Below are 27,768 nucleotides of genomic sequence, written 5' to 3' on the forward strand. Positions count from 1 at the left end.
AATCCATAATTAATTTGATTCTAATTAATCCTTATTGAGTTAACAAGTGGATCTTATGGACCTATCGATTGAAGCTCTAATGATACTTGATTAATTAATTAAACTTTTTAATTAAATTAATCAATCTTCATTGACTGCCGACCATTCCACTAAAAACCGACAGTTGCACTCTTCGCACTATAGATATATTTCTGTGTCCATTGGATATAATCAATCAATAGTGCATTGACCCTTTACAATTTGTTCTTAAGTACAGCTAGGTCATAATTATCGCTTTACACTTGTAGTTACATCTAGCTCTTTAAGTACTACTGATCCCTCTAATGAATAATTAGTCATAGTCTAACTATAACTAAACCTCTCTTGAGCCAAGAGAGAGTGTGGCGCCACATTGCTCAAGACCTAGAATCAACCCTTAAGGGAGTAATTTATCTATTTACCCTAAAAAATGGAATGAGTGAATTCCTTCTTGTGTAGCTGTGTTTCCAGCTCCCTAATAAGATGAATCCCAAAAATGGTAGGCATATTGAGTCGGCGAATCTAGCCACTCTCACCCATGCAGATCAAAGAACCGCCCTCATAAGCAGGAGTTCACAACTCACTCAGGATTAAGGTCAAGTCACCTATGGTCTTCCTGATAAAATGTAAGTGTGAATTTCCATACATATATATGTGTAATTTGTATGGTGATAAAGAATACACCGCACGGGATGGTCAGGGGGTCATAAGGCCTAGTTCTTGAGCCTGTGGCAAAATCGCATGGGATGGTTAGGGGGTCATAAAGGCCTAATTCTTGAGTTTGTGGCGAAAACTCATGGAATGGTCAGAGGGTCGTATAGCCTAGTTCCTGAGTCTATGGGAAGACCCTCACGTAGGATGGTCAAATGACCAACGGGTCTAGTTTCTGAGCCCACACGAGGTAAAGCTATGTGCACATAGGAAATATGTATGTTTAATTTTCTACCGTGTGTGTAGGGATAGCAGAAAACGGGTACGTCCAAGTCTAAGGTTTGGAATAGTAACCTCGTTCTATTGATATGCTGTTATTAAGCCATTTGCTCTTAAGGGTTGAAAGAGACCCTATAGTTGCTAACTACCCACTGGGCTTTTAGCTCATTCTTTTCTTTTATGTTTTTCTTCCTACGTAGTGAAAGAGGGGAGTTTTAGGATGTTGCTAAGGTCAAGATCTGCCACACTATAACTACACTTTTGGACTTAAGTTTGTTGTTGTGAATTTTGTAGCTTAGGAGTTAAAGTTTCTAAGTTAGATACGGAGTTGTATAAACATTAAACTAGTTTGTAATAAAATAATTAAGCGAAAAAGTCGTTGTTGTATTTACCTGACTTTCATTGTTGTATTTACCTGACTTTGAGATTAGTAAGCAAAACAAGTTCAAGTAGGCAATAGGTATCACAAAAGGGTGGTATATGTCGTCCTTACGCCTTCTTCCGAGAGAAAGAGGTAAGCTTAGGAAAAAGTGTGACAAGTTAGTGTTAGAGATAAGGTTCTGCGGAACTTGATGATAGAATTAATATAGGTTCAGGAAACCTAAAGGTTTGGGTTTAGAGAAACCTGAGGGTTGTACAGTAAAATTAGAGTCCATGGGTTTGAGTAAAACTTGGGAATTATTCAAAGTTAGACTAGAGAAACAGCAGAAGTGGTAGACCTAGTAGGCAACCCAAAGCTGGAACTCACAATGCTATCGGCAGATCCTCCGAGGAAGGTAAGAACGAGTTAAGTTATTCTCAATTAGAGGCTGGGATAGAAAAATAATTCGTTGATAATTTGGTTCAATGACTAGCCAAAAGGCTAGGAGAAGCATCATTGGACTCGAAAAAAGGTACAAGTAGAGTAGTTGGAAGCTCTAGGTGCTACTACCTCCAAAGAAATTACAGATCCAGCTATCATCGAAGCTTGAATCAATAGGAGAGAGGAGGGAATTATAGAACTTAAAGTCCAATTGTGGGTCTGGAGGAATTTCAGGGATGAAATTCTTTTAAGGAGGAAGTGATTTGTAAGCCCTTGATTTCTTTTCCCTCCACTTAGGTTTAAAGATCACTAAATAATCGTTGGAGTTAAGAATACTTAGTTGGAACACATGTTGAAAATTTGGAGGGTAAAATTTTGGCTAAGTGTCTGAACAATGCTTTGGAGGAAGTAGTAGTACTTAGAAAAATTTCTAAGTGTTGAGAGCATGTGGTTGAATTAGGAGTGGAGTATATGTTGGACTAGAAGAGAAGAGGAGAAGAAAAGTTTGGTCAAGTACTGGTTAATAAGAGTTGTAATTTTTCCAATATTTGCAGGTTTATTACTTTTCTTTTTCACTCATAGAGGAAATAAAGTAATGAGATGGTATACTATATGTGTCTATGTACTCGAATTGCTTCTAACAACCTATGCATTTTATTATCATTTCGCATTAGATGATCAATTAATCCAACTGATGGAGGACTATAAATGGATCCCTTTTTTGGATTTTTACTGGAGATTGGGAATCGATAGACTTTCCATAGGACCCATTTTACTGACGGGGTTTATCACCACTTTAGCTACTAAATTACTCGAGATTCCCAATTATTCCAATTTCTAATGTTAGCAATGTATGGCGGTCAAATAGGATCATTTTCTGTTTGAGACCTCTTACTATTTTATATCATGTGGGAGTTAGAATTAATTCCCGTTTATTTACTTCTATCAATGTGGGGTGGAAAGAAACGATTGTATTCAGCTACAAAGTTTATTTTTTATACTATGGGAAGTTCCATTTTTTTGTTAATGGGACTTCTGGGTATTTGTTTATATAGTTCTAATGAAACAACTTTAAATTTTGAAACATCAGTTAATCAATTGTTCTTATAGCACTGGAAATACTATTCTACATCGAATTTCTTATTGCTTTTGTTGTCAAATCACCAATTATATCTTTAAGTACATGGTTACCAGATACCCACGGAGAGGCACATTATAATACTTGTATGCTTCTAGTTAGAATCTTATTAAAAATGGGAGAAATGGATTGATTCAGATTAATATGGAATTATTACCCCATGCCTATTGTATCTTTTCACCTTGGTTGATCATAGTAGGCATAATTCAAATAATCTATGTAGCTTCAATATTTTCGAGTGAACACAATTTAAAAAAAAAAAAAAAAAAAAAAAAAACCCTCCATCTCTTATATAGGTTTCATAATTATAGGCATCGAATCTATAAGCGATATGGGATTGAATGAGGCTATTTTACAAATAATCTCTCATGTAGCACTACGCTTTTTTTTCTTGACGGGAATAAGTTATGATAGAATACGTCTGGTTTATCTCGATGAAATGGAAGGACTAGCTATCCCAGTTCCAAAAATCTTTATGAATTTCAGTATTTTGTCGATGGCCTCCCTTGCATTGCCCGGTATGAAAGGTTTTGTTGCAGAATTAATAGTCTTCTTTGGAATAATTACCAACCAAAAATAACTTTTATTGACAAAAATACTAATTACTTTGATAATGGCAATTGGAATGATATTAACTCTCATTTATTTATTATCTATGTTATGCCAGATGTTCTATGGACACAAGTTTTTTAATGCTCAAAATTCTTATTTTTTTTATTCGGGCCCATGAGAGTTGTTTGTTACGATATCTATCCTTATAGGTATTGGTATTTATCCATATTTTATTTTCTCACTATCAAATGACTAGGTCGAAGCTATTTTATCTAATTATTTTTTAGATAGTTTTCATTAAAAAGAATGAAACAACAATACTATAATAATAAATATTATTTTTTAAATAGTTCGTTGCACAAAAAAAAAAAAAAAAAGTGTTTTTTCTTAAGTTAAATAAAAAAAATGAATTGGACTTCTCCATATATTTGGCTTTTGTGAGAACCATTTGAATCAAGTAATGAAGTGGTTCGTTTTCTTATCTATACTCTTCCATATTTGTGTTCATCAGGCCCTTTCTTGAACTCATTCAATTAGCTTTTAATGTAAATGAACCACAACTATGTAGCCCTATCCCTAATAGATTGACCCCAAAATAGCATATCCATATTATAACCCATAAAGGCAACAATTGCAGAATTTACACCTTCAAAATTTTTATTTGTTCGCGTATGTGAATAAATTGCAAATATGGTCCAAGTAATAAATGCGCAAGTTTCCTTTGGGTCCCAATTTCAATACGACCCCCATGTTTCATTAGCCCATACCCCTAAAAGAATACCTATGTTTAAAAAGATAAACCCTAGACTAATAATACGATAACTCCAATGATCTAATTGTTGAATCAGTTGAGACTTATAATACTTCTTCGAATAAAAAAAAAAAAAAAAAAAAGAAGTGTTTCTTACAAAATTTTTCCCTTTATTTATGTATTGAACCTCATAAAAGGAAAATAATGCATTTAAGAAATGATTGTTTTTATCAAAAAAATTTTAGCTTTTTGAAATGTAATCACTATAAGAGCTACTGAAAATAATGATCCACATAAAAGAGCTGCATAACTCAATACCATCATGCTTACGTGCATCATTAACCAATGAGATTGGAAAGCGGGAACTAATAGTGAGGATTTATGCATTTCAGTTAAAAAACCCGAAGTAGCAAAACCTTGGATAAAAATAGTACTTGGTGCGGTTATTGTGCTTACATTTAAATGGTTTTTATATTTTTTAAAATACATAAATAGATGAATAATGGAGAAACCCTTGAAAGAAATAGTAATGATTGTTATAAATCACTTAAAGGTAAATGCCTCAAATAAATCCAACGATTAACTAATCATCCAGTTCTACAGAAAAAAGTAGCTATCATGCCCTTTTCTAATGAAACATAGAGTCCTATGGTTTCATCGATTAATAAGGTTATTAACTGAATTGTAACGACAATTGAAATGATAGAAAAAGATATATGAGTCAATATATGCTCTAAAGTTGAAAATATCATTAAAAAAAATTAAATATTCCTCAATTCAATTATTTGAATTAATATCTTGGACTTGGATTAATTATATTATAGAACTTTTTTTATAATAAAAAATGGTATGCCACCATTTGGACTCGAATCGAGATGCTCTATCACTACTTCCTAAGAGGAGCGTGTCTACCAATTTCACCATAGCAACTTTCTCAAAATCATAATGACCTATTATTATTCAATTATCGAGATTGAAAAAATAGAATCAATTTTCAATTCAATGTAATATTTTTCACAAAATATTTATCGTGGATAAAAAACTCTTTATCTTTCAATTTCTAAATTTAATTAAAGAAAACAATAGGGGATTTGAGCATTTTCAATGAAAAATTTATCTGATTTCATTTATTTCAATAAGAATTTAAGGTATAAATTTTCTTGATTTAACAATAGTTTTATTTTATAAGATTTTTCAAACCAATTTAATTATGTATTTGGCGGGATATATTCTATAATAGTAATAATGATTTCGAGAAAAGAAATTAAGGGTTCATAGAATTAAAAAAGAAGGTTTTAACCTAACCAACTAATGTCATCATTTCAATTTCTCATTAAATTTTTAATAAAGAGTTTCAGTTTATTTTTTGATCTTTTATATTTATATATAATATATATAATAAAATAAAAAAATCAACAAATTTTTTTTTGGTATAGTGGGGGATGGGGATTCCTATTTTCCCCATCCCAAAAATCATAAAACAAAGATATGAAAGCGAAAGATCAACCTGTATATTTATTTTTATTCTTTGAACAAAAAAGTACCATTTTCTATTTTTTAATTGAGTAAACAAAATATATTTTTTTTACATATCCTAAAAAAGAAAAAGCAATTTCATATTCATCCGCTCAAAACATTAGGAAATTCCACTAATTTCTTTGATAAAAAAATATTATTTAAATTATATTATAAAAAATTATAAACGAACTTCTACTAGATTGTTTTTTTAGTCAAATTGATCCAGATTATTCCAATCTTTAATTATTCATTTGATTTGTCCCCAAAAGACTTTGTGAATTCCCCATTGAAAGAGACTTTGCTAGTTAAAAAGTTTTCAATGTTGCCTGACGAGCTTTGCTTTTCCAAATATTTTTCTGAATCCATTTTTTCGATAGAGAAGTGCACTTTTTTGGAACTGACATTAAAAGATTATAATTGATTCATTGCTATAGTTGGATGTGAAAGACATCTATTGTTCAAAACGAATTGTTTTTTACTATTTTTTATCCATTCATTCTTGAAATTATAGTATATTATTAATATAGCTATCGAAAATGAAAGATTATTAGATTCGAAATCAAGAAAAAACAATAATTAAAGGGTTTCATCAAAGTGTTGGAATGGATTATTTTGAAACATCTAGTCCAATAATTAAACCTACTACGATCTGATTACTTCTTACCTTGGCTTTGGCTCATAACCGGGTTATTCATGTACTTGATATTAGTAATGCTTTTCTTCATGGAACTCTTTGGGCTTCTCTAACTCAAGCTCGGCTCCTAAGGTATGCAAACTTCATGAAGCACTCTTTGGGCTCAAAAAAGTTCCCCAAGCATAGGTTGAAATCTTTTCTTCTCTCTACTAGTTTTTGCAACGATCTACGGCTGATACATTGGATATCTGAGTTTTGTACCAAAGACCATCATCTCATCTCTTTAATAAAAGTATTAATTTATGAGACTGTTGATTGGGATGCATGTCTTGACACTAGAAGATCAATCATGGACTTTTGTGTATTTTTGGGTGATTCCCTTGTTTCTAATAAATCAAAGAAAAGACTTACAGTCTCGATCTGAGCCTTAGCAACTATTAAAAATGGGCTAACATAGGCAGTTCGTACTCAGTGATTTTAACATAAAAGTGTTACTTCCGGTAATTGTTTACTGTGATAATCAAGCAAATATTTCTAGTGCTTCCACCCTGACATTTCATGAACATACGAAAGCATATCGAAATTGATAGTCATAGTCACTTTGTTTGTAGTAAAATTCACAATGGATATCTTAAGTTGTTGCTCGTGCAATCACAATCCCAACTTACTAATTTTTCCACCAAGGCCTTGCCTTTTCCTATCTGTTGCACTCTGCCATGAGTAAGTTAGGTATTCTTGACACTCATACGCGTACTTGAGAGGGAGTATCGAGCGTATCGATTTGTTAAAGAAAGAAAGTCATGAACCCAATTATCTTCGAAAAGTAGTATAACCTTAATCAAACATAATGTCAACATGAAATTAGGAACATAGCTTAGTTCTTATGACATCTAATCATATTCTTGATGTCGGATGTTCAAAATTCCAGCCTAGCTAACAAATAAAAATGTAGGCTGTTAAATTATATTTTAAGTCTGCATTTCCCTAATATGGAGTAATAGATGTAAAAAGCAACTGCCCAATTTGATTATAGAAGGTAAAACAAAAAGTGATTGGCAATAATATGTATAAGGTGTTTGAAGCCATTCTCTATTATGTATTATCCTTTATTATCAGAGATTAACAAGCACTTCAATGTACATAAAGTGGACATAAATGTTCAATAAATAAATAAATATGAGGGTGTAAAATAAAAGTGAATATTAAGCACCCAATAGAAAATGTTTTAACAAGAGTTGGTTGTCCTATGTAACATATGATTTGGTTGTCCTATGTAACATATGATCACTGTCTTTGTTGCTGTTGTTGGATGTTGATTAACTTGTAATAAGCTCCATTTTTGTTCTCAGAAAGGCTTGAATGAGTCCCTTGTTCCACTATCTTACCATCTTGGATCACTGAGATTTGGTCACAATTTTTAATGGTGGAAAGCCTATGTGCAACCACCACAGTTGTTCTGTTCATCATCAATCTGTCTAAGGCTTGCTGAACCACACGTTCCGATTCAACATCAAGAGCGCTCGTGGCTTCATCGAGTAGTAGTATTTCCGGGTTCTTGAGGACTGCTCTTGCAATGGCTATCCTTTGTCGTTGGCCACCCGAAAGTTGGATCCCTCTTTCACCAACTTTTGTTGAGTAGCCTTCAGGAAGAGCACTGATGAAGTTATGAGCATTGGCGAGTTTCGCTGCTTCAAATACTTCGGCTTCTGAAGCTCCTTCTTTCCCGTAAAGAATGTTCTCATAAATTGACGTGGCAAAAAGAGCCGGTTCTTGTTGGACAAGGCCAATGTGCTTTCTGAGAGATTTGATCTTCAGTTTTTTAATATCTTTTCCTGCAAGATATAAAAGCTCTATTGATCAAAACTTGAAAAGATGATCTAAAATTTTACATGTACAAGTGTTGAACATGGTACTGCAGTTACTAAAACTGAAATCGAAGGCTCTCAGAAGCAAGCAGTTCATTGAGAAAACTTACCATCAATCATCACCTTTCCAGCAATTGGATCATAAAATCGCAGTATAAGAGCTAGAACCGAGCTTTTCCCTGAACCGCTTTGCCCAACTAAGGCTATACTCTTGCCTGCTCTCACTTTAAGGTTGAAATCTTTGAAGATCAAAACATCTGGTCTTGATGGATAGCTGAACTCAACACTTCTCAGCTCAATGGTACCCTCCACCACATTTAGCTCTTCACCGACATCACTCGACACCTCCGTCTGTCGGTCCATCACCTCAAACACTGATGCCACCATCTGGTTTCCCTTTAAAAGGTCAGGGGCCAGTGCCAAAGTTTCACCCATTGCCAAGGCAGTTACTATCAAAACCATGAATGCTTTCATAACAGATTTGAAGCTAGCAAGCCCCTGTCCCATCAAGACCGAACCATACCTGCATAATAGCACATGCTTAAGATAGTCAAAGCATCCGTAAACTCAATTCGGGTTGATTCTACGTGCTCTTCTAATATATATGACAAGTAGTCTAAAATAGGTTCTTAAACCACATACCATAAGGCCAGACCATAAGATGAAAAGATGAAGAACTGGGAGACACCATAGAATATTCCAGCAATCTGTCCACGTTTAAGTGAACGTCTCGAGGGCTCAACAAGCTCCCTAGCATATAGATCAAGGACCTTCTGCTCAGAACAAAATGCAGCAACAGTTCTAATGTTGCCAACTGCCTCACCAGCCAGTGTATTGGCTTTCAAGTATGCTTTGCTCAAATTTCCACCGTAGCCTTGCATAAAAAGTTTCTAAAACACAATGGAAAATAGCAATTTAATGAGGAAATATTCGAAATTTGGTGAAAGAAATAAGTAATTTAGAGAAGTTCTGATAGGATACCTCGCTAATGTGACCGCTAATGATCAATGGATAAGTGGCCAAGACAACTAGAGTGATTCTCCAATTCAATATGAAAGAAATGATGAAAGACGCAACGACCAAAGCTAGATTCTGCAGAAGAATTGTAGAGCGGTCGACAACGATAGTTCGTAACAAAGTTGCATCAGTTTCTAGACGTGATGAAAGCATAGCACTTGTGTTGTTCATATCATCGAACCATCCTATCTCATTTCTCAAAATAGCTGCAATCAAATAGAAGTTGCTCAGATAAAATGAATGACTTGAAAAAACAAAAGGTGTGTAGGTGTCTAGATCTCAAGATACCATGGAACATCATTTCTCGAACTCGAAGAGTAAGTCGCTCTCCCATGATTCCAAAACAAAGATGCTCAAGTGCATGAAAAATGACAGTTAAAACTGCACCGCCACAGAAAAGCAGAGAAATTTTCTTGATCTCATGTTGAGTTGTATTCCAGTCCATGTAAAAAGCAACAAGAGCCTGAGAGACTCCAAGAGCAAAAAGGGGCATCTGGGATCCAGTAACAAATGCTCCAATGACGCCGACAATTCCATACATCCAATCCGGTCCAACCATGGAGTAAAGTCTTCTTGCTGAAACATGCCTTGGTTTCTCCATTTCCATTCCATCAACTCCAATCCGTCCAAGAGATTCTTTCTCAGAGCGAAAACTTGCACCAAAGCTCGTTGTAGTGCGAGATAATTCTCGAGAGTACTTTATACTACAAGTTGGCCAAATTGGAAAACAGTTAAACAAGAAGTAAATTGGTTGTTTAAACAAAATGTTGCTTACATAATGTAGCGTCTAAGAGTGCTTTGATGCATATTATTATTATTGGCTAATTCTATCAGCAAAAAAAGAAACTGTAATTTGTGCATATCAACGTATCATTGTTCTAGTAAGCATATTTTAGAGTGTCTACATTTGAGAAACTCATTGGTTCATGTAAGCTAAAGTGAATGAAATACCTAGGGTGTCGACCCAACTGTCCAATCGAGGGATGGCGTTGTAGAGATGCTGTTTCTTGGAATTGGACAAGAGATGCATAGACACTGTCCGGCTTTGAAATGAGCTCATCATGGCTTCCGGTTTCGACTATCTTCCCCTCTTGAACGACAGCAATCACATCTGCATTCCTTATGGTAGATAGACGATGAGCCACCACTACAGTCGTTCGACCAACCATGACTCGATCGAGTGCCTCTTGAACACTCTTTTCAGATTCTGCATCTAGTGCACTTGTTGCCTCGTCCAACAACAAGATTGATGGATTTTTAACGACTGCACGAGATATTGCAATCCTTTGTTTTTGTCCCCCTGATAATTGGACCCCTCTCTCACCAACCTAGAACAAAATATTTAATATCAACATTGGTAAGAATATTTCCCTTTACCCCTAGAGTCATTATTTTCTACTATGCTTATAATCCTATCGAAGACGCTCTAATGATTCAGCAGTTGCCATAGATATCAGATGAACTAATAGCAACTATTTAAGTAATTATTAGAAGACAGTTCTTTTGAGTTTAACACTTGACAATTTATTTTCTAATGGAATCAATGTCTCTTTTAAAGCTTTTAACCCTTGTCAACTCAATTTCTCATGGTTATTTCTCAGAGATAGATAATCATATTCATACCTGAGTTTCAAATCTTTCAGGGAGATTGTTTATAAATGATAAAGCCTCAGAAAGTTTCGCTGCACGTGTTATGTCCTCGAGGGTAGCATCATCTTTTCCATATAGAATGTTCTCCCTAATGCTTGTAGCAAAGAGAGCAGGCTCTTGATTGACCAAACCAATTTGCTGCCTAAGCCACTTGAGATCCAGTTCCTTGATGTTATTACCATCTAATAGAATCTCTCCAGAAAGGGGTTCATAGAATCGTTCGATCAAAGATATCACCGTGCTCTTTCCTGATCCACTTCCTCCCACAAGAGCTACAATCTTGCCCGCAGGAATATCAAGAGATAACTTATTAAATATAATTACATCCAAACGAGATGGGTAGCTGAAATTAACATCCTTGAATTGAATATGACCCTCAAGCTTGTTCAGTTTCCGGCCAGTTTTGGAGCTGCTTTTGCTTACTGTGTTCCTCTCTATCATCTGAAAAATAGGATATGCTGCTGCCTTTGCTCGAACAAAGGCGGAAATATCTGGTGCAGCCTGCCCAAGTGACCTGAGGCAATGTAACCATTAATGACGAATCTTCAAATTACTAAGGTATTAGAATGAAATGACCTGAACAAGTGCAACCATTAACAATCCTTAATTAGCAGCTTGATGAACACTATCAGCTAAATGAAGATCATATAGTGGAAAAGCTTGATATATTGTACTTTATCTTCTACTTATTTGCCTAATTCCATCACATTTACATAATCCAAAGTGGGCAGTTTTTGACTTTGCACAGAAGAAATAAAGACCCTGGATACTTTGAAAACTGGTTTTCAATGTTCAAGCTAAAGCAAGCAACCCAATTATGCAAGTGTGGGGATGTTCTATTTTTATAATGTGTTGCACAAAATTGGAAATGAAACGTAGTCACAGACGATTCAATGTTAAGATAAGCTGAACTTACAGGCCAGAAATGACAACATTAAGCATTGTGGTGAAGGAGTCTCCACCATTGGCAATGCCCTTGTGAACAACAATGCTGGTAAACCAAACTAGCAGAGCCCATGACAAGAAAAGAACACAATGCATTGATCCCAGGCCCAGTCCCTTAGCCAGCCCTGCTTTTCTACCATACTTGTAGGTATTCTTGAGAGCTCCTTTGTATAAATTTACTGCTCTTTCTTCCCCAGCAAATGCTTGAACTGTTCTTACATTTCCTAGAATCTGAAGGGCAAAACAAAAGGGAAGGGATGGAGAAAAACAGAGTAAACCACTATATAGAGCTCTTAAGCAAATAAAAGAGTTGGTCACAATTTACCCAACTAAGTTTCATTTATTTTATTGAAGACAACTATAATGTATTTGCTTTCCTGATAAGAAATATTTCATTGATAAATGAAATAGGAGAAACCCCACACCAATAGGTGATTATAACAAAGAATTTCAAGTGGATACAAAATAAAATAAGCTAAAATGGGCAAACAGGTGCTTTGTAAGAAGAAAAAGAATCTTGAAAAAGACAACCATTTCGCTCGCCTCAAAGATTTCAAAAGAAAGCACGTGTAATAACCAACCAAACCATCTTTTTAGTACCACCAAATGGATGACCCACCAGGAGGGAGGCAAGAATATCAAAGATGTTGTTAGGTCATAGGGGAGACCATCTAAAAACATCCCAAATAATATGCCAAAAACGAGTTGGGAAGGAACATTGCATAAACAATTGAGCAAGGGACTCAGATTGTTGTTGACACATTATGCACCAAGAAGATATAAAACATTTCCATAATGTTATAAAAAATCTCTAGATACTCTCATCATGTATCGACAAATATTAACACGACAATCCAAGATCCACGCTAGACTATTATACAAAATAGGAATGAAATTATACATAATGAACTTGAGCAACATTTCAACAACTTCGATGATTCAAAAGTTTAAGTTAATGAGTTAAGATATATTTAACCAAAACAATGTCTACATGAGTAAATCAGAGAAAGTGCTAACCTCTTCAGCAATCTCACCAGCCTTGACATAGGATTTTCTTACTTTCGCAATAAGACCAATGGTGACAAAAGCATAGAGACCACCAGCAAGTGCAATCAAAGGAACAATAGATAATGTGACAAGACTGATTTGCCATACCCTCACAAATCCAATGATAAACCCTGATATAAACCTGCTTATATAATGCAAAAAGTTCCCTACCTGCAGAACCCACAAACTTCTCAGGCATTTCATCAAACACCTTAACTGCAACTCATTAATTCAAGATAGAAGAGAGTAAAGAAATTAAAACAAAACCGTAAAGAAATTAAAACAAAACCTTACAAATCTAAAGATATAAGAATAATGCTTCTAATAACACATTATACATAAGTTTTGGTTTTGTAATCTCATGATATCATGTAATTTACAAGTCCAAGAATCAGCAGTTTCATTTCTTTGCATCTCAAAATTTAAATTAGCTCTGTGAGAAATAGACGGTTGGGTTGGGGAGGAAGCACATAATAAATACTCAAGGCCCATTATTAATGGGTGAGTTATATTATAACAATAATTGTAGAAAATTGAATGCATGAACAACTAAAACTAGGGTTAAAACCCATCATTCATTTATGGGAGAAAGTTAAATCTGCAAATGGGCAAAGGAAAAAAAAAATTGAACTTTTTTGGTCAAATAGGAATAAAAAACAATCCTTTACAAAAAGGTTTAGATTATTTTTAAAATAAAAGTATTAAACGCTCCTATTCTTTTTAAAATTGCAATATCACCTAACGTTCGTAAATATTTTGAATTTACTATTAGAGAACTAAGATATAAAATGATACAATGGTATCTTAATATAAAATTTTCGATAACCAGGACATTCTAGTCAACGCCACACATTTTAGTCTAGGATTTTATTCAAAATTTTCAAAGATTTCTTCGTGAAAGATAATTTTGAAACATGTAATTTTCGTTCGTTCTTCTATACTCGCAATTATTATATTAAAAAAAAAGAATGAGATAAAAAACTTAAAACAGCCTTACCAAACTCAGCGGCGACTTATTTAATGTTCTCAACCATTGCATTTACTCCATAGTCTTTTATCAAAGCATGATAAAAAGGAAATGTCAGATTCATTCAAAACTCTATTTTCTTTTTTATGTCAAATATAAATACACTTTCCATCCATCTGTAATTGCATTAAATTTGTATAAATGTTTATCCCTCTCCAAAATTATTTTAATAATAATAATGCCATGCAATAATTATATATTTCTTATTGCTTTTATATTCTTTATTTTAATAGGAGTTATTATTATTTGGTCCAAAATATAGAAAAAAATCTGGTGAGGAAAATTCAAAATAGCAATGGTTGGTGTAGGATTTCATCATTATAACTTCAAAGAAACTAAGCTTGTCGAAATATAAACATGAAAATTAAATAGAATGTGTAATTATCTTTTCCCCAACTATTTGGTTATAATTATATATTTAAACTTTAGATAAGTTACAATATTATAGTTTGACTTTTAATAAATATTTCAAAATTACCATTAAAATATTATAAATACTTTAGAATATCATATGAAATCAATATTTAAAACAGTGTGATGAGGACCTGAAACAAAAAATTTGATCGTCACCTATTCTAGGTCATTATCACACCATTTTCGGTCAAAATTATCATCCAACTCCAATAATAGTTTTGAAACATTCATAAAAGGTCAAAGACAAATTATCAAAATTGCAACTTTAAAAAGAAGATGGGTATTTTTAAACAAACGAAAAAGTTAGATGGTATTATTATTTGATAACTTAACCCCATTTAATTAGCGACAAAAAATACAAAAAAAAAGTGAAAAAAACAAAGTTAACTATTCTCGTTGATTGTTGGTTGCATCAGCATCATTCAAGAATGACGTGAAATCGATTGAGTGCGATATTTTCCAAACCAAAATAGTTCAATAAATATGAAAATTAGGGTTTTGAAGATGGAAAAAGAATCATACTTTTTCAGAAATGGCATCTTGAACAACAACAATGTCACTAGTAATAGCAGCAATAACTTCACCAGTTGAAGCTTCAGTGTCAAAAAGGCTAATGTCTTGATTTAACATTGATCTTAAATAAGCCATTCTCATTTTTGCTGCTTGCCGCTCTCCACTATGCATCCAACAAGCCACCTCTGCATTTAATTCCCATTTATTAATTAATTCCTCAATATACACAATAATCTCAATTATAACCACAAATATTAAATTTTTAAAAATTAACATACCTGCCCATGATGAAAATAGTATAGCCACACTCAGATATAAAAAATCCAAAGAGTACTGCCAGAAAAAATAATAATAATAAAATCAATTTTTTTAATAGATCTTCAATTATCCTTTTGATATCATGTAGGATGGAGAATTTGAACTTCAATGGTACCACGTGTTAAACTAATTATCCCGAGTTATGTTTGGTTGTCATTTAATTTTTTTTTTTTTTTTTACTTTTCGAAGTGATTTTTGGTTTCGGAGCATGATGAGAACGGTAAAAATGTGTTAATCTAATTGAGATTTCTGGGTGGGCCTAATGATCCCAACATCTAGTAGTAGTTTGTTAAAAATAATTCAATCCAAATTTAAAAACTAATAGAAAAATAATAGAACAATTTTGTTTTAAATTTCCTATTTTTAAATGAATTTCATACTATGTTCTTACTTTTATAATTCTAAAACAACAGATAAGTTTTTTGGAAATTACATTTTTTTTTCTTTTAGTTTTCAAAATTCATCTCAGTTTTTTAAAAATATTAGTGAAAGTAGATAATAAAATAAATAAACGTATGGGTGGAAGTAATTTTTATAAGTTTAATTTATAAAAACCTACCAAATAGAACCTAGTTTATAGATTTTTTTTCTTAGTTCTCATTTGATAATCATTTGATTTTTAATGTTTGATTTTTTTAAAAAATAAAAATAAACTTATTTTTTCTCAATTTTTTACGATGATTTGCATCTTTAAGTAAAAGCGTTGAATTCTTAACTAAATTTAAAAAACAAAATAAGTTTTTAAAAGCTATTTTTTAAAAATAAAATATTGAAAATTTTGCTAGGTTTTTCAAAACATTGTTAAAAATAGATAACAATGCAATAAATTTAGAGATAGAATAAGTGTTTATAGACTTAATTTTTAACAACCAAAAAGTAAATAGTTATCAAACGAAACTTTAACAAATTAACTTAGAATTTATACGTTTAGGGTGAGAAACGAAACATAAATTTGAGAACAAAACGAAACCCTAAAAGAAGAAAAGTACCTTAGCAACTTTGGGAGCAGCAGCTTCAGGGAAAAGATAAGCCATGCCAATGATATTAATGAGTTTTCCAAAGAAAATGAAGAAGACAGGAACAGAAGCACCATGGATACAAGCTCCAATAGAACCAACACTCATTAAAATGTAATCATAAAAATCAGCAAAAGCAAAGAGTTTATAAAAAGCAACTTTGTTTTTTTGTTCTAATTTCTTCTTCTTCTTCTTCTTCTTCTTCTTCTTCCCATGATCTTCTTCTTGATCTTCTTCTTCATCATCCTTCCTTTTCTTCATACTTTGTTCATCTTCATTTTCTTCTTCATAATCATATGAAACTGTAGACCCATGGTTTCTCATCTTTTTTCCTTATGAAATTTGTAAATTTGAAAGAAAAAGAAGGAAATGGAAAGTGAAGAGGAAGAGTTTGATTAAATAAAAGATTTGTATTATAAGAGGTTGGAGGTGGATAGGGAGAGGGGAGTTAGATGGTTATGTTAAATGCAACCAAATAAAAAAAAAAAAAAACTTTCTTTTTTCTTTTTTTAATAATAATGTTGTGTGTGAGAAAAAGCATCAATGTCTTGTGATGGGCAGGTTCTTGTTATAAATGTTAGCTGCTAAGATGAAAAGACCCAACCGTTTTATAAAAACTTGTTTAAATTCTATTTTGGTTTCTAAATTTTAAAAAACGTAGATTCTAATCTTTGGACTTTTAAAAAGTTTTTTGGGTCCCTGTTATTAAGATTCTATTAAATCTTAAACATAATGGTAAGATTGCTTGTACTTTTAGATGACTAGGTTTTCATATAAGTTAGTGACGTTAAAAAATCTAGGGTTTCAATTTTGATTTAGGTGGTAAAGCGATCCTATATAGGAAGTCTCAAAAGTTATTTTGAGTTCAAGATTTTCATTCGCTATTTTGGCACGTTGGTTGTTGACATTTTATTTCACTCTCATCTTTCTCAACTCATGCTAGATGCAATTTTATCTTTATAGAGTCAATAAATCTTAATAGCCTAGAGAAAAATAAATACTTTTTAAAAGTTTAGGGGCTAAAATTTTAAAAGTTTAGTTACCAAAATAGAACAAGATTCAAAGTTCAGAGACTACAATAGAATTTGAATCTAAAAGAAAAAATAACATTGTGTTTAAGTCGAATGAATTCATTCAATCGTAAACCGCTAAAAAACATGATTATATTTTCACTCTTAAATTTTACCATTGATTCCCTATCTTTGGTTCATATATTTCGATATTTTACACTTTTACACTTAGTTTTTACTAATATGCACTTTTAGTCCTTTAGTGTAAATTTTTTATTCCACATTTCAAATTAATTAAATAATTATTAAAATTAATTGAAAATCTAACATCATATAATTATTTTATATTACATAACTGAAAGTTAACACACCAAGGACCAAAAACGATCCTATGTTACTTAGAGTAAAAGTGTAAATTCTATAAATTTAAGAGTCAAATACAAAATAAACTCAAAATTCAAGAGTAAAAATGTAACATTTTTAAATTGAATCACCAAATGTAAACAAACTCGAAATTAAGGCTGATAAAAATTTAACAATTTTAAAATCTAGAAATCAAATAGAAATCGTACTCCAAACTTAATCAGGGACTAAAAAGTTTTGCGTTTTCCTTTACTATATTATTGTGTCAAACTTTTATAGGCTTTGTTTAGCTATTTAGTTCTAAAAAACTTTTTTTTCTTTTTAGTTTTCAATATCTGATTCAAATTTAGAAAATATTTAATAAAAATAGATAAATAAATGACAAAAATCAATTAGATGAAGCAATATTTATAAGGTTAATTTTCAAAATAAAATATTTATCAAATTGTGCTAGAAATCATTCATTAGTGTTCTCTTTATAGAGATTAAATAATTCAAACCTAGATGTGGATTGATTTTTTTAATGCTTTATTTATTACTATTAATATTATTGTTTCTAGATTTTTCTTAATTTATTACATTTAGGGCTGATAATTTAAAATAATGGCCATGCATAGCCCCATGTTAATTGGTTAAATTAGGGTTCCACATACACTTCCTTTTTTAATTTTTAAACCTTTCTTTGGGTATGATTTTAAACATAACATCCTATTACCAAAAAAGAAAAAATAACATACTAGAGAAAAGTACTATCAAAATGTCAGTTAACAAAAAAATAAATTCATTAACTATTATAATTATAATATTAAAAAAAAAGGCGTACAGATGGGTTCAAATCTTTGATTTCAAATAATGGAGATCATACCGATTACTATTTAGTTAGATAGCAGATTCATTGATTACTATATTTATAATTGATTAACATCTAAATTAATAAGTAATTTAATACATGATTGCCACACTTACAACTATTCAATACATTGTTAATAAACTTTAGATCAATAAGGCTCTGGTTGGTAATTATTTTAGATCCGGTTCAGTAGCTATTTGGTTTTTTATTTTTTTATTTTTTAAAAATTAAGCCTAGAGACACTACTTCTACCTCCAAATTTCTTATTTTATTATCTATTTTTTACTAGTAGTTTAAAAAACCAAGACAAATTTTGAAAACTAAAAAAAGTAGTTTTTAAAAATTTATTTTTGGTTTCGAAATTTGAATAAGAATTTAACTATTGTATTTAAGATGTATGCAAATCATTGTAAGAAATAGGAAGGAAATAAACTTAATTTTCAAGAACAAAAACAAAAAAATGAAATAGTTACCATACGAGACTTAGTTTTTTATTTTGTATTTCTAAAAGTTAAACATACTTCCTCTCAATTTCTTATAGTGGTTTGTATCTTTCTCAAGAGAGTTGAATTCTTAATCAAATTCCAAAAACAAAAACAACTTTTTAAAAACTATATATATTTTTTAATTTTCAAAATTTGGCTGAATTTTTTAAAACATTGATAAAAAGTAGATAAATCAAGTTTTAGAGGTGGAATGTACATTTATAGACTTAATTTTCAAAAACTAAAATCTACCCTCTAAATTATTACCAAACATACCTAAATATTTGCAATTACTTTCAAAAAATTATATTTTATACAATTATTTATTTTTAAAACATTATTTTTTAACAACTACCTTTATTGAAAGTATGTAGTTACTAATATATTTTTTTTTACAAATATCAATTTATACCCTTAAACTTTGAGAATTATATCAATTTAAATCCTAAACTAATAATAATATCAATTTAAACCCTAAACTTTGAAGACTGTATCAATTTAAACACCAAACTAACAATTATATCAATTTAAACACTAAACTTTTATAAGTGTATGAATTTAAACCTTGAACTTTCATAATTGAATCAATTTCAATTCTCCATAATATTTTATTTGGATACACTAATGAAAATTCAAGATTTAAGTTGATATATTTATGAAGGCTCGGGGTTTAAAATGATATGCTTATGAAGGTTTAAAGTTTAAATTGATACAATTATTAGTTTGAAATTTAAATTAATACATCTCCCAAAGTTCATGATTTAAATTGATATAATCTTCAAAGTTTAAAGTTTAAGTTGATAGAACCCAAAATTCAAAGATATAAATTGACATTTCCACGATATTTTTTAAACTATCCATTAAAGAATTGTGTGTGGTTGGGATATATATATATATATATATATACCATCCAAAATCATAATTGATGAAAACAAAAAGGGAAAATTATGAAACAGAAAGTGAAAATTAATTAAAGAAGTATGGAGGGACAATAATAATTTGCTGTATGTAATAATAATAATAATAAAAGAAAAAAAAAAAAAAAAAAAACAGGGTTCTCCTTTTGACTTATTAGAATAGAACCCACTTTTTATACTCTCCTTTCTGATTTTAGAGATTGAGATTTTAATGCCTTTACTCGTCCACTTGACTTTCTTGTTCTATTTGAGTCAATGGGTCAACTTTGTATGCAATTTATATATTATTTAGTTTGATTTTTATAAATATAAAAAATATATATATTATAATTTATCTCTAAACTTGATAACATACGTGAATTTCCACATTATACTTTCAATTTCATCAAATATTATCCTTAAAAAGTTAGATGAGTGTGCAATTATCTCTTTACTTTATAGGTTTAATACTAATTTGATTCATTTACTCTAAATGCATTTTGATAAATGAATGAGAGTCATCCTTGATTGTTTTTAAAATTTGAAATAGGCAGCTTTCTTTTTTAACAAGATACTAATGAAAAAAGAGATGAAGTAGGTGCATTGGGATATCTTAGCTAGGTCGATACCTCCTTAGCATCCTTATCATATCCCGACGTCAATAACAAATGCATTCAATAAAAAATAGTCAATACGTACAAAAGATAAGACTAGACTCAAGAATTAAAGAAAAGCTATCCAGTTAATAGTGATGGTAGATACATCATAATTACAAATTAAGACTTGATTTAATATATCTTTGGCTTGTTATAAGAAGAATGTCATCCCATAGGTGACTGATCTTTTTGTCAAAAACAAACCTCAATATTAAATGTACCGTCTTTTCAACTTCACAACTCATTTTAATTAGAAGTTTATGGCTAATATATCAAATCACTCATCTAAAATTAATTTCTTTATAAATAATTAAATAGCATAGGTCCAATTTTAAGATGGAAGAGAATATTCCAAAAAAAAATCAAAATATACTTCAAGAAATTTTGTAGGTTTTTTTTATAACTATTTGTTCTTTTCTTAAAAAAAAAAAAAAACTTATAAATACTACTTCTATCGATAAATTTCTTTGTATTACTATTACTTTTTCACCATTGTTTAAAAAAGAAAAGTACTTCCAAATATAGTAAAATGAATCAACATATTTACGAATATAGTAAAATATCTCTGTCTATTAATGATAAACACTAATAATATTGATAGACTGTCTATCATTATTTGTCATTGATTAACGATAACATTTTACTATATTTAAAAATATTTTTAACAGTTTTGACATTTAAAACAATTTTCTTAGTGTCATGTTATATTTCCATGAAATTAAGCTCTTTTGCTTTCTTTTCTTTTTTAAAATATGATGAGACTATGCTTTCAAAGTTTATGAAAATGTTGCCAAAATATCTATGTCATAATCATGTACATTAAAGTTGAATTTTCTTTTCATACTATTTAAATTGTAATATAGAAAATACAATACTCTAAATTGTTTGTATCGTTCTTTAATTAATGAGTAAAAATTTAATACTTTTGAAGTTATAATTTATAAAGCAAAGTGTTGTCATCATTCTTTTTCTCTGTAATTCTAGTTTAAATTTCCCGTTAGTAAATGAAACGAACATGACCATAGTTCAACTGGTATAAAATTCGAACTCTCGAGATCAAAAGATTAGAGGTTAGAATTTTCACCTATATATTGACAAACTAAAAAATAAAATTTATGGTTATAATCTCATCATAATTTTCATTCCATTTCTTTTCATTAATTTAAAGAATCTTACAATTATAATATATAAATATATTTAGAATCTATAGAATCTTACATAAAAAAAAATCAATACCATGATATATAATAAGAGGATTTTGCATGACATGTGTAAAGAAAAGTAAAAATATCAATAAATTTAAAATAGGTATTATAAAGATTTGAACAAAATTCAGAGATAAAAAAAATATCAAACAATTGATAGAAAGAAAGAAAAAGAAAAAAAAAAAACGTAGTGGTTTAGATTTCTATCTGTTTCTATTACTAATAGACATCGATGGACTTTTATCAACCTCTATCAAATAACATTAAATTTTTACTATTTTATGAAAATAATTTACCAAATTTTTCTATTTTTCTATCCATATATTCAACCTTAACCAAACAATTGCCCTACGTAACATTAAAGCACAGTACTTAAAAAGAAAAAGATTAAAGCATAATTATTTATCCAGCAGTAGATTAAACATTTATTAACCTTTCTTGATGTCAATTGTGCAAACTTCTTTCCCCTCACGTTTGTTGAACTAAAAAAAAATCTGTTACCTATAATTTGAAGTTTTACTATTGTCTGAACTAAAAAGAATTTCAAACAAAAAAAATAAATCACAAATTTAGTTCTTCAATTAAATATTTAATAGGCCTCAAACTTTTAGTCTGTATCTAGTGGCCACCAAACTTTAAAAAATCTAATAAATCTTTAAACATTAAATTTTGTGTCTAATAAAATTTGTTGATATATTCGAAAGAAAATTAAAAAATTGCTAAGTTTTATAAGATTAAAAATTAAGTTTTATGTGTTATAAGACCCTAAACTTTCAAATCCGTGTATGATAAGTCTATAAAATTTTAAAAAATATTGAATTAGGTCAAAATGACCTACTAAACATGAATTTGAAACATCATATACCTATTCAACACTAAAAATTAAAAGTTTAAAAACCAGTGCTAATCTCACAAATTTATATAAGGTTATGAGTTTAACTCATCAACTTCTAGATTTGTGTTGACAAGTAGATTTATAACTTTAAAAAATGCACAATAGGTTATTGAACTCTTAATTTTTATATTAAGTAGAATCTTAAAGGCAAATTTTGCATCTAATAGATCTTTACACATTCGAGAATGTTAAATATTAAATATTATATTTGACATTTAATTTAATTTACGTCTAAAATGTATTACTGGACATCTTTTTAAATTTCTAAACATACAGAAATTTAAAGTTCATAGACTAAACTTAATTTCCATTTGGTCCCTATATTTCAATATTACATATTTATGCCTTGTTTGGTAGTCATTTTGTTTTTTAAAATTAAGCCTATTTCATCCAAATTTCTTACCATGATTTGTATTTTTAAATATAATTTTTGAATTATTAACCAAATTCCAAAAACAAAAACAACTTTTTGAAAGCTGCTTTTCTTGGTTTTGTAAACCATTGGTGAAAAGTAGATAATAAATAAAGAAATTTGGAGGTGAAAGTAATATTCATATGCTTAATTTTTAAAAACAAAAACAAAATGGTTACCAAACGAGATTTTAATATTTAAGTTTTGAGTTTGATATTAATTTAGTCCAACGGTAACATTTTACTAATGAAATTTGAGTTTTGTTTCAATTTAGTCCTTAAATCTCAAGATTTACACTTGTAACCTCAATTTTTCAATAAATACTCATTTTTAATCTTTAACGTTAATGTCTAGTAATTAATTTAAAATAACTATGAAGTGAAATTTTAAATTTAAATTTAATAATGTTAACAATAGTGAAACTTAATTAACTATACTTCTTTCAAATTAAAACAAAATCAAAGTTAAAAAGGGAAAACTTATGGGTCAAATTGAATTAAAACTCAAACCTCAATTGTAAAATTGTAACACACACTATGAAATCTAGAGACCAAATTCAAAACTGAAAGACTAAACGTGTAATATTTTAAAACTTACAAACTAAAAGGAAACTAGATCCTATATATATTTTATAAAAAAAATATTTGAAAGTAAAATAAAGTACTCATCCACGTGTATGCATACGTATGGATAATAAAGGGTTGAAAAGCTTAAAAATATATTTGGTCTAAAAATAAAAATGTGTAGAAGTAGATGAACACAAAAATAAATATGAAAAAAGAAACAGTTGAGAGTTGAGGAATTTAATTTAAGGGTGGTTGGATTGGCTTTTAATAGACCATAGATTGTCACCTATAAATTGTGCTTATTTATTGCACCCACTTAGCCTTCCCTTTCTTTTTCAATATTAGACTTTTTCCACCGTTTAATTTAATCTAATTACTTTTCTTTTATCATTTTTATTATTATATACTTATTATAGATTAATTTTTAAATATTAAGAAAAAATAGTTTTATTAAAAAAAATCAAATATAGTATATTATTGCATTCAACTCTAAAAAAATTAGAAAATAGATTTGTATAGGTAAGAAATATATAGATATATAAAATAAATCTTGTTTTTAAAATATAAGATTGAAAATTAAGTATTCATTAAAATCTCTATCTGATTTTAGGAGAATCTAAAAGCTAATAGGATGCTTATTTTAAAATAGGCTCGAAATTATTGTGTTTTTAAAAGTAATTTTAATATATATATAATTCAAATCTGTTTTAGGAAACGAAAAAAAAAAAAAAAAAAGAGGTTAAGATTTATTTTATAATCACTTCTATCTCTCCCAAAAACAATCTAAAATGCACGCTTAACCCTATGTTTCAAAATATTGTATTTTTACCCTTAAAATTTGAGTTTTGTTTCAATTTAGTATTTAGGTTTCAAGATTTACTCTTTTAACCTTTTTTTTTTAAACACCGGCTTTCAATCTTTGGTGTTAATGTCCATAAATTAATTTTAAAAAATTATAAGAATTTTAATTAAGTTTCACTATTTTTAATCACTATCTTAATCAATTTTAAAATTTCAATTTATAATTATGTCAGAAACTAAAGTGGGTATTAAAAAAAATCGAGGATAAAAGTGTAAATCTTGAAACTTAAGAACCAATTTAAAACAAAAATCAAATTTTAAAGGTAAAATTATAATATTTTGAAACCTTTGAGTAAATTGAAACCAACTCAAGTAATGACTAAATGTATAATATTTTGAAACCTAAGGATAAAAAGATTTTTTTTATTTTCCTTTTATGCATATATATGCATATATAAGATAGTAATGTTATTCAACCTCACATCATTTTTAAAATAAGGTACCTACGACTAATAATTAATAAGAATGGTATTTATACTTATTTAACATTAAAAAAATTCTATGTCAAGGTGAGCTTAGCTCACCCCACACCATAATGCATTTAAGGAGAAAAAAAACTAAATTTAATACGTAAACTTTGATTGTTCCCTTAATTTAGTCTGTGAACATTAAAATTTTGGTTAAACTATAATTTTTGTCTCCATAATTTAGCATAAAAAATTTTAGTATGTATTTCCAATCAAATGTCTAATTTGAGTGTTTGTACTTTAAATTTTTAGTAAAGTTTGGTTGATTTATTGTTTAGTTTTCCCCAAAAAAAAAAAAAATCTATTACCATTTCTTTTATAAATTGTGGAAAGCATGGTGTCTTTTATTGTAAGAACATTATTATTATTATTATTTAACTAAATTTAATTTAAAAATAAAGTTAAATTTAAGATTTATTGAAAATATATCAAAAATAAATTAAAAACTAAAATTAAACCATTAAAAAAAGTAAAAATTATTTTAATAAAAAAAAGTTTGAAACTTCCAGAAATGCCCAGAAGATAATATTTTTATTAAAATATAAAGACTCTTTAAATTATATATTATTTTAAAGAAAAAATATCATGTATCATGTCTGACTTTTGAGTTAGTCAAACATGTTGAAATACAGAGTTGCATTAATATTAAAACACGCTTTTTGACTTTATATATTATAATATTTTAAATGGTACGTTTTTTTTTTTTTTTTTTTTTTTTTTTTTTTTTTTTTTTTTGTAAAGAATGAATGTATTTATGTATATAATATAGCTAAAATTCTTTGTTTCATTTTTATTAGCAAATTAAATTTAGATTGCCATCCATAATCGATATTTTTGGTTAGTTTTATTTGGATAACATATTGGATTATTTTTCAAGATTCATGCAGCTCACATAAACTATTTTTACACCATGAAACTATCAAAATTTAAATTAAGTATTTGATAAAGATTTTATTTTTTTATTTACGTCCTAAATTTTTAATTATAATTTTCACTGGTATTAAATGAATACTTGAATTCATAATCATAATTTAAAAATAATCTTTTTAAGATTACTTTTTTCAACTTTTAAATTTAAGTTTGGTTCTTGAAAACATGGTCGATTGTATTTTGTTTTGTTATATATGAATACTATGTAATTTTAAATTAAGTGTATAAAGTTGTTGATGTTTAAGTTGTTGCCTATATTTTTTTGTTTACATTACTATAATTATATAAGAAAATTAATTAAATAAATATATTAGTTGTTGATTTTTGTTTGTTTGACTAAATTTTATTAAGTTTTAATCAGGTATCAAGTTTGGGCAAAAAAAAAAAAAAAATGATTTATAATTATTTAGGGAAAAAAGCGCTCAATCAATGCCAGATTATATGACATTGGGCAAAATAAGTACCCTTTCCTGATGCCATACTAACTTGACATCGAGAGAGGTTACTTCTCTCAACAGTTTCACCCAAAAAAAGAATGTGTCGCCAATGTTAAAAAAATCATTTGAATACCCTTTGTTGACGCTGGGGGAGGCATTGGCAAAGGATCTTTAAAATCCATCCGTCGTGATTTTTTTCTCGACAATAATCTTTTTTTGCATAAGGATAGTCCTCTACTGATGGATTTTTCTCGATGACATTGCCAAAGTTCAGTTTAGCATCGTGATAGCCTTTCCCAATGTTTTTTTTTTAAAAAGTTTTCTCATTGATTTTTGCCGTCGGAAAAGGTGTATTTTCTTGTAGTTGACATGGGTAAAAAGTAAATAACAAAACATTGAAATTTAGGGATAGAAATAATAGATAAAATTTATGAGTAGAAATAATATTTATAATATTATATTATATGACTTTCAAACCCGAAATCAAATCCAATCAAAAATTTCAATTTTCTTATAATATTAAACCGAACTGAATCATTGCTTTCGTAAAAATTGAATTTTCGTTCGACTTTTTTTGTCAATTATTTTGGTTTGCTTTCTTTTAATAACCACCCCATTAAAAAGTATATACTTCAAAAAAGTTTAAATCTTTAAGATTAACATATAACTTTCATCAATTGTATCTTTGAATTCATTATTCAATTATTCAATTTTAGTTTATGTATTTTGAAATGTCTCATTTTAATTTTTTATAATTTCAATAAATCTTTAAATGAATTATTACTATTAGTTTGATGTGGGCTAAATAATAAATATAATATTCAAATTACTATTAATTTGATGTTTGATGTACCTTGAATTCATTATTCAATTTTAGTTTGATGTTGGACGTTATATTTTAATTAGATCTAATATTAGTTTGCTTTTTTTAGTCTATAGTATGTGGATTAAAATTGATTAAGACTCAGACGGCGGAAATCACATTATTACTTCAATCCATCTTTAGATTTTTAAACAGGACATATTTAAAAATATAGTGGATACGTTAGATTGTCTTCTTTTATGAATGGATCTAAATATTTTTATATTTTTCATAAAAATTAATTGTGAAGCCCTGAAATAAACATGGTTTAAATGTTAGTTTTATCTTGGTTACATCAACTTTTGCAGCTTAGGGTGAATGAAGTTAATGTTTCATTTATTTGGCTTTTCTAAAAGTTGATTATTGATATTTGATGGATCTTTTATGCTATGAACTTTGCAAGATATTTCCAACATGTTTAGTACTGACAACTTGCAATATTGTCTCACCATTATATCTCTCTTGAATTTTTTTTTTAATAATTGCTTTTTTTTTTTTCCTTCCAAAAGTGATGAATTATAAGAAATTATGATGAGGTTCAATAATATATTAAAGTGGAATTTTAAATTTTCAATATAATATATGAATATCATTTTAAAATATAATGTATCATTGATTAAGAGGTTAAAATACTCGAATCCTCTACTCAACACATATGATTAAATTAAAAAAAAAAACCTTCTTTTAGTAAATGGGAAAAGAATAATTTGAAAAAATA

At 29.0% G+C, this 27,768-nt stretch overlaps 1 protein-coding gene across 2 annotated transcripts; it reads right to left on the reverse strand.

The window, feature by feature from the left end:
* Positions 1-7,407: 7,407 nt before the first annotated feature.
* Positions 7,408-16,700, reverse strand: LOC120078797 (ABC transporter B family member 2-like). Of its 2 annotated transcripts, XM_039033115.2 has the most exons (12): positions 16,129-16,700; positions 15,100-15,154; positions 14,831-15,006; positions 12,838-13,038; positions 11,792-12,051; positions 10,849-11,389; positions 10,177-10,553; positions 9,514-9,929; positions 9,190-9,431; positions 8,851-9,098; positions 8,319-8,731; positions 7,408-8,175 (listed from the first exon to the last, which is right to left on the reverse strand). In XM_039033115.2, the coding sequence occupies exons 1-12, from the start codon at positions 16,477-16,479 to the stop codon at positions 7,628-7,630; spliced, it is 3,828 nt and encodes a 1,275-aa protein (XP_038889043.1). In that variant the 5' UTR covers positions 16,480-16,700; the 3' UTR covers positions 7,408-7,627. The 2 variants fall into 2 exon arrangements, with proteins under 2 accessions (XP_038889043.1, XP_038889044.1); XM_039033116.2 differs by lacking the exons at positions 14,831-15,006; positions 15,100-15,154; positions 16,129-16,700 and adding an exon at positions 13,865-13,955.
* Positions 16,701-27,768: the final 11,068 nt, after the last annotated feature.

This window comes from Benincasa hispida, chromosome 5 (assembly GCF_027475165.1).
Source record: "Benincasa hispida cultivar pf3 chromosome 5, pf3_genome.v1.1, whole genome shotgun sequence".
Classification (NCBI taxonomy): domain Eukaryota; kingdom Viridiplantae; phylum Streptophyta; class Magnoliopsida; order Cucurbitales; family Cucurbitaceae; genus Benincasa; species Benincasa hispida.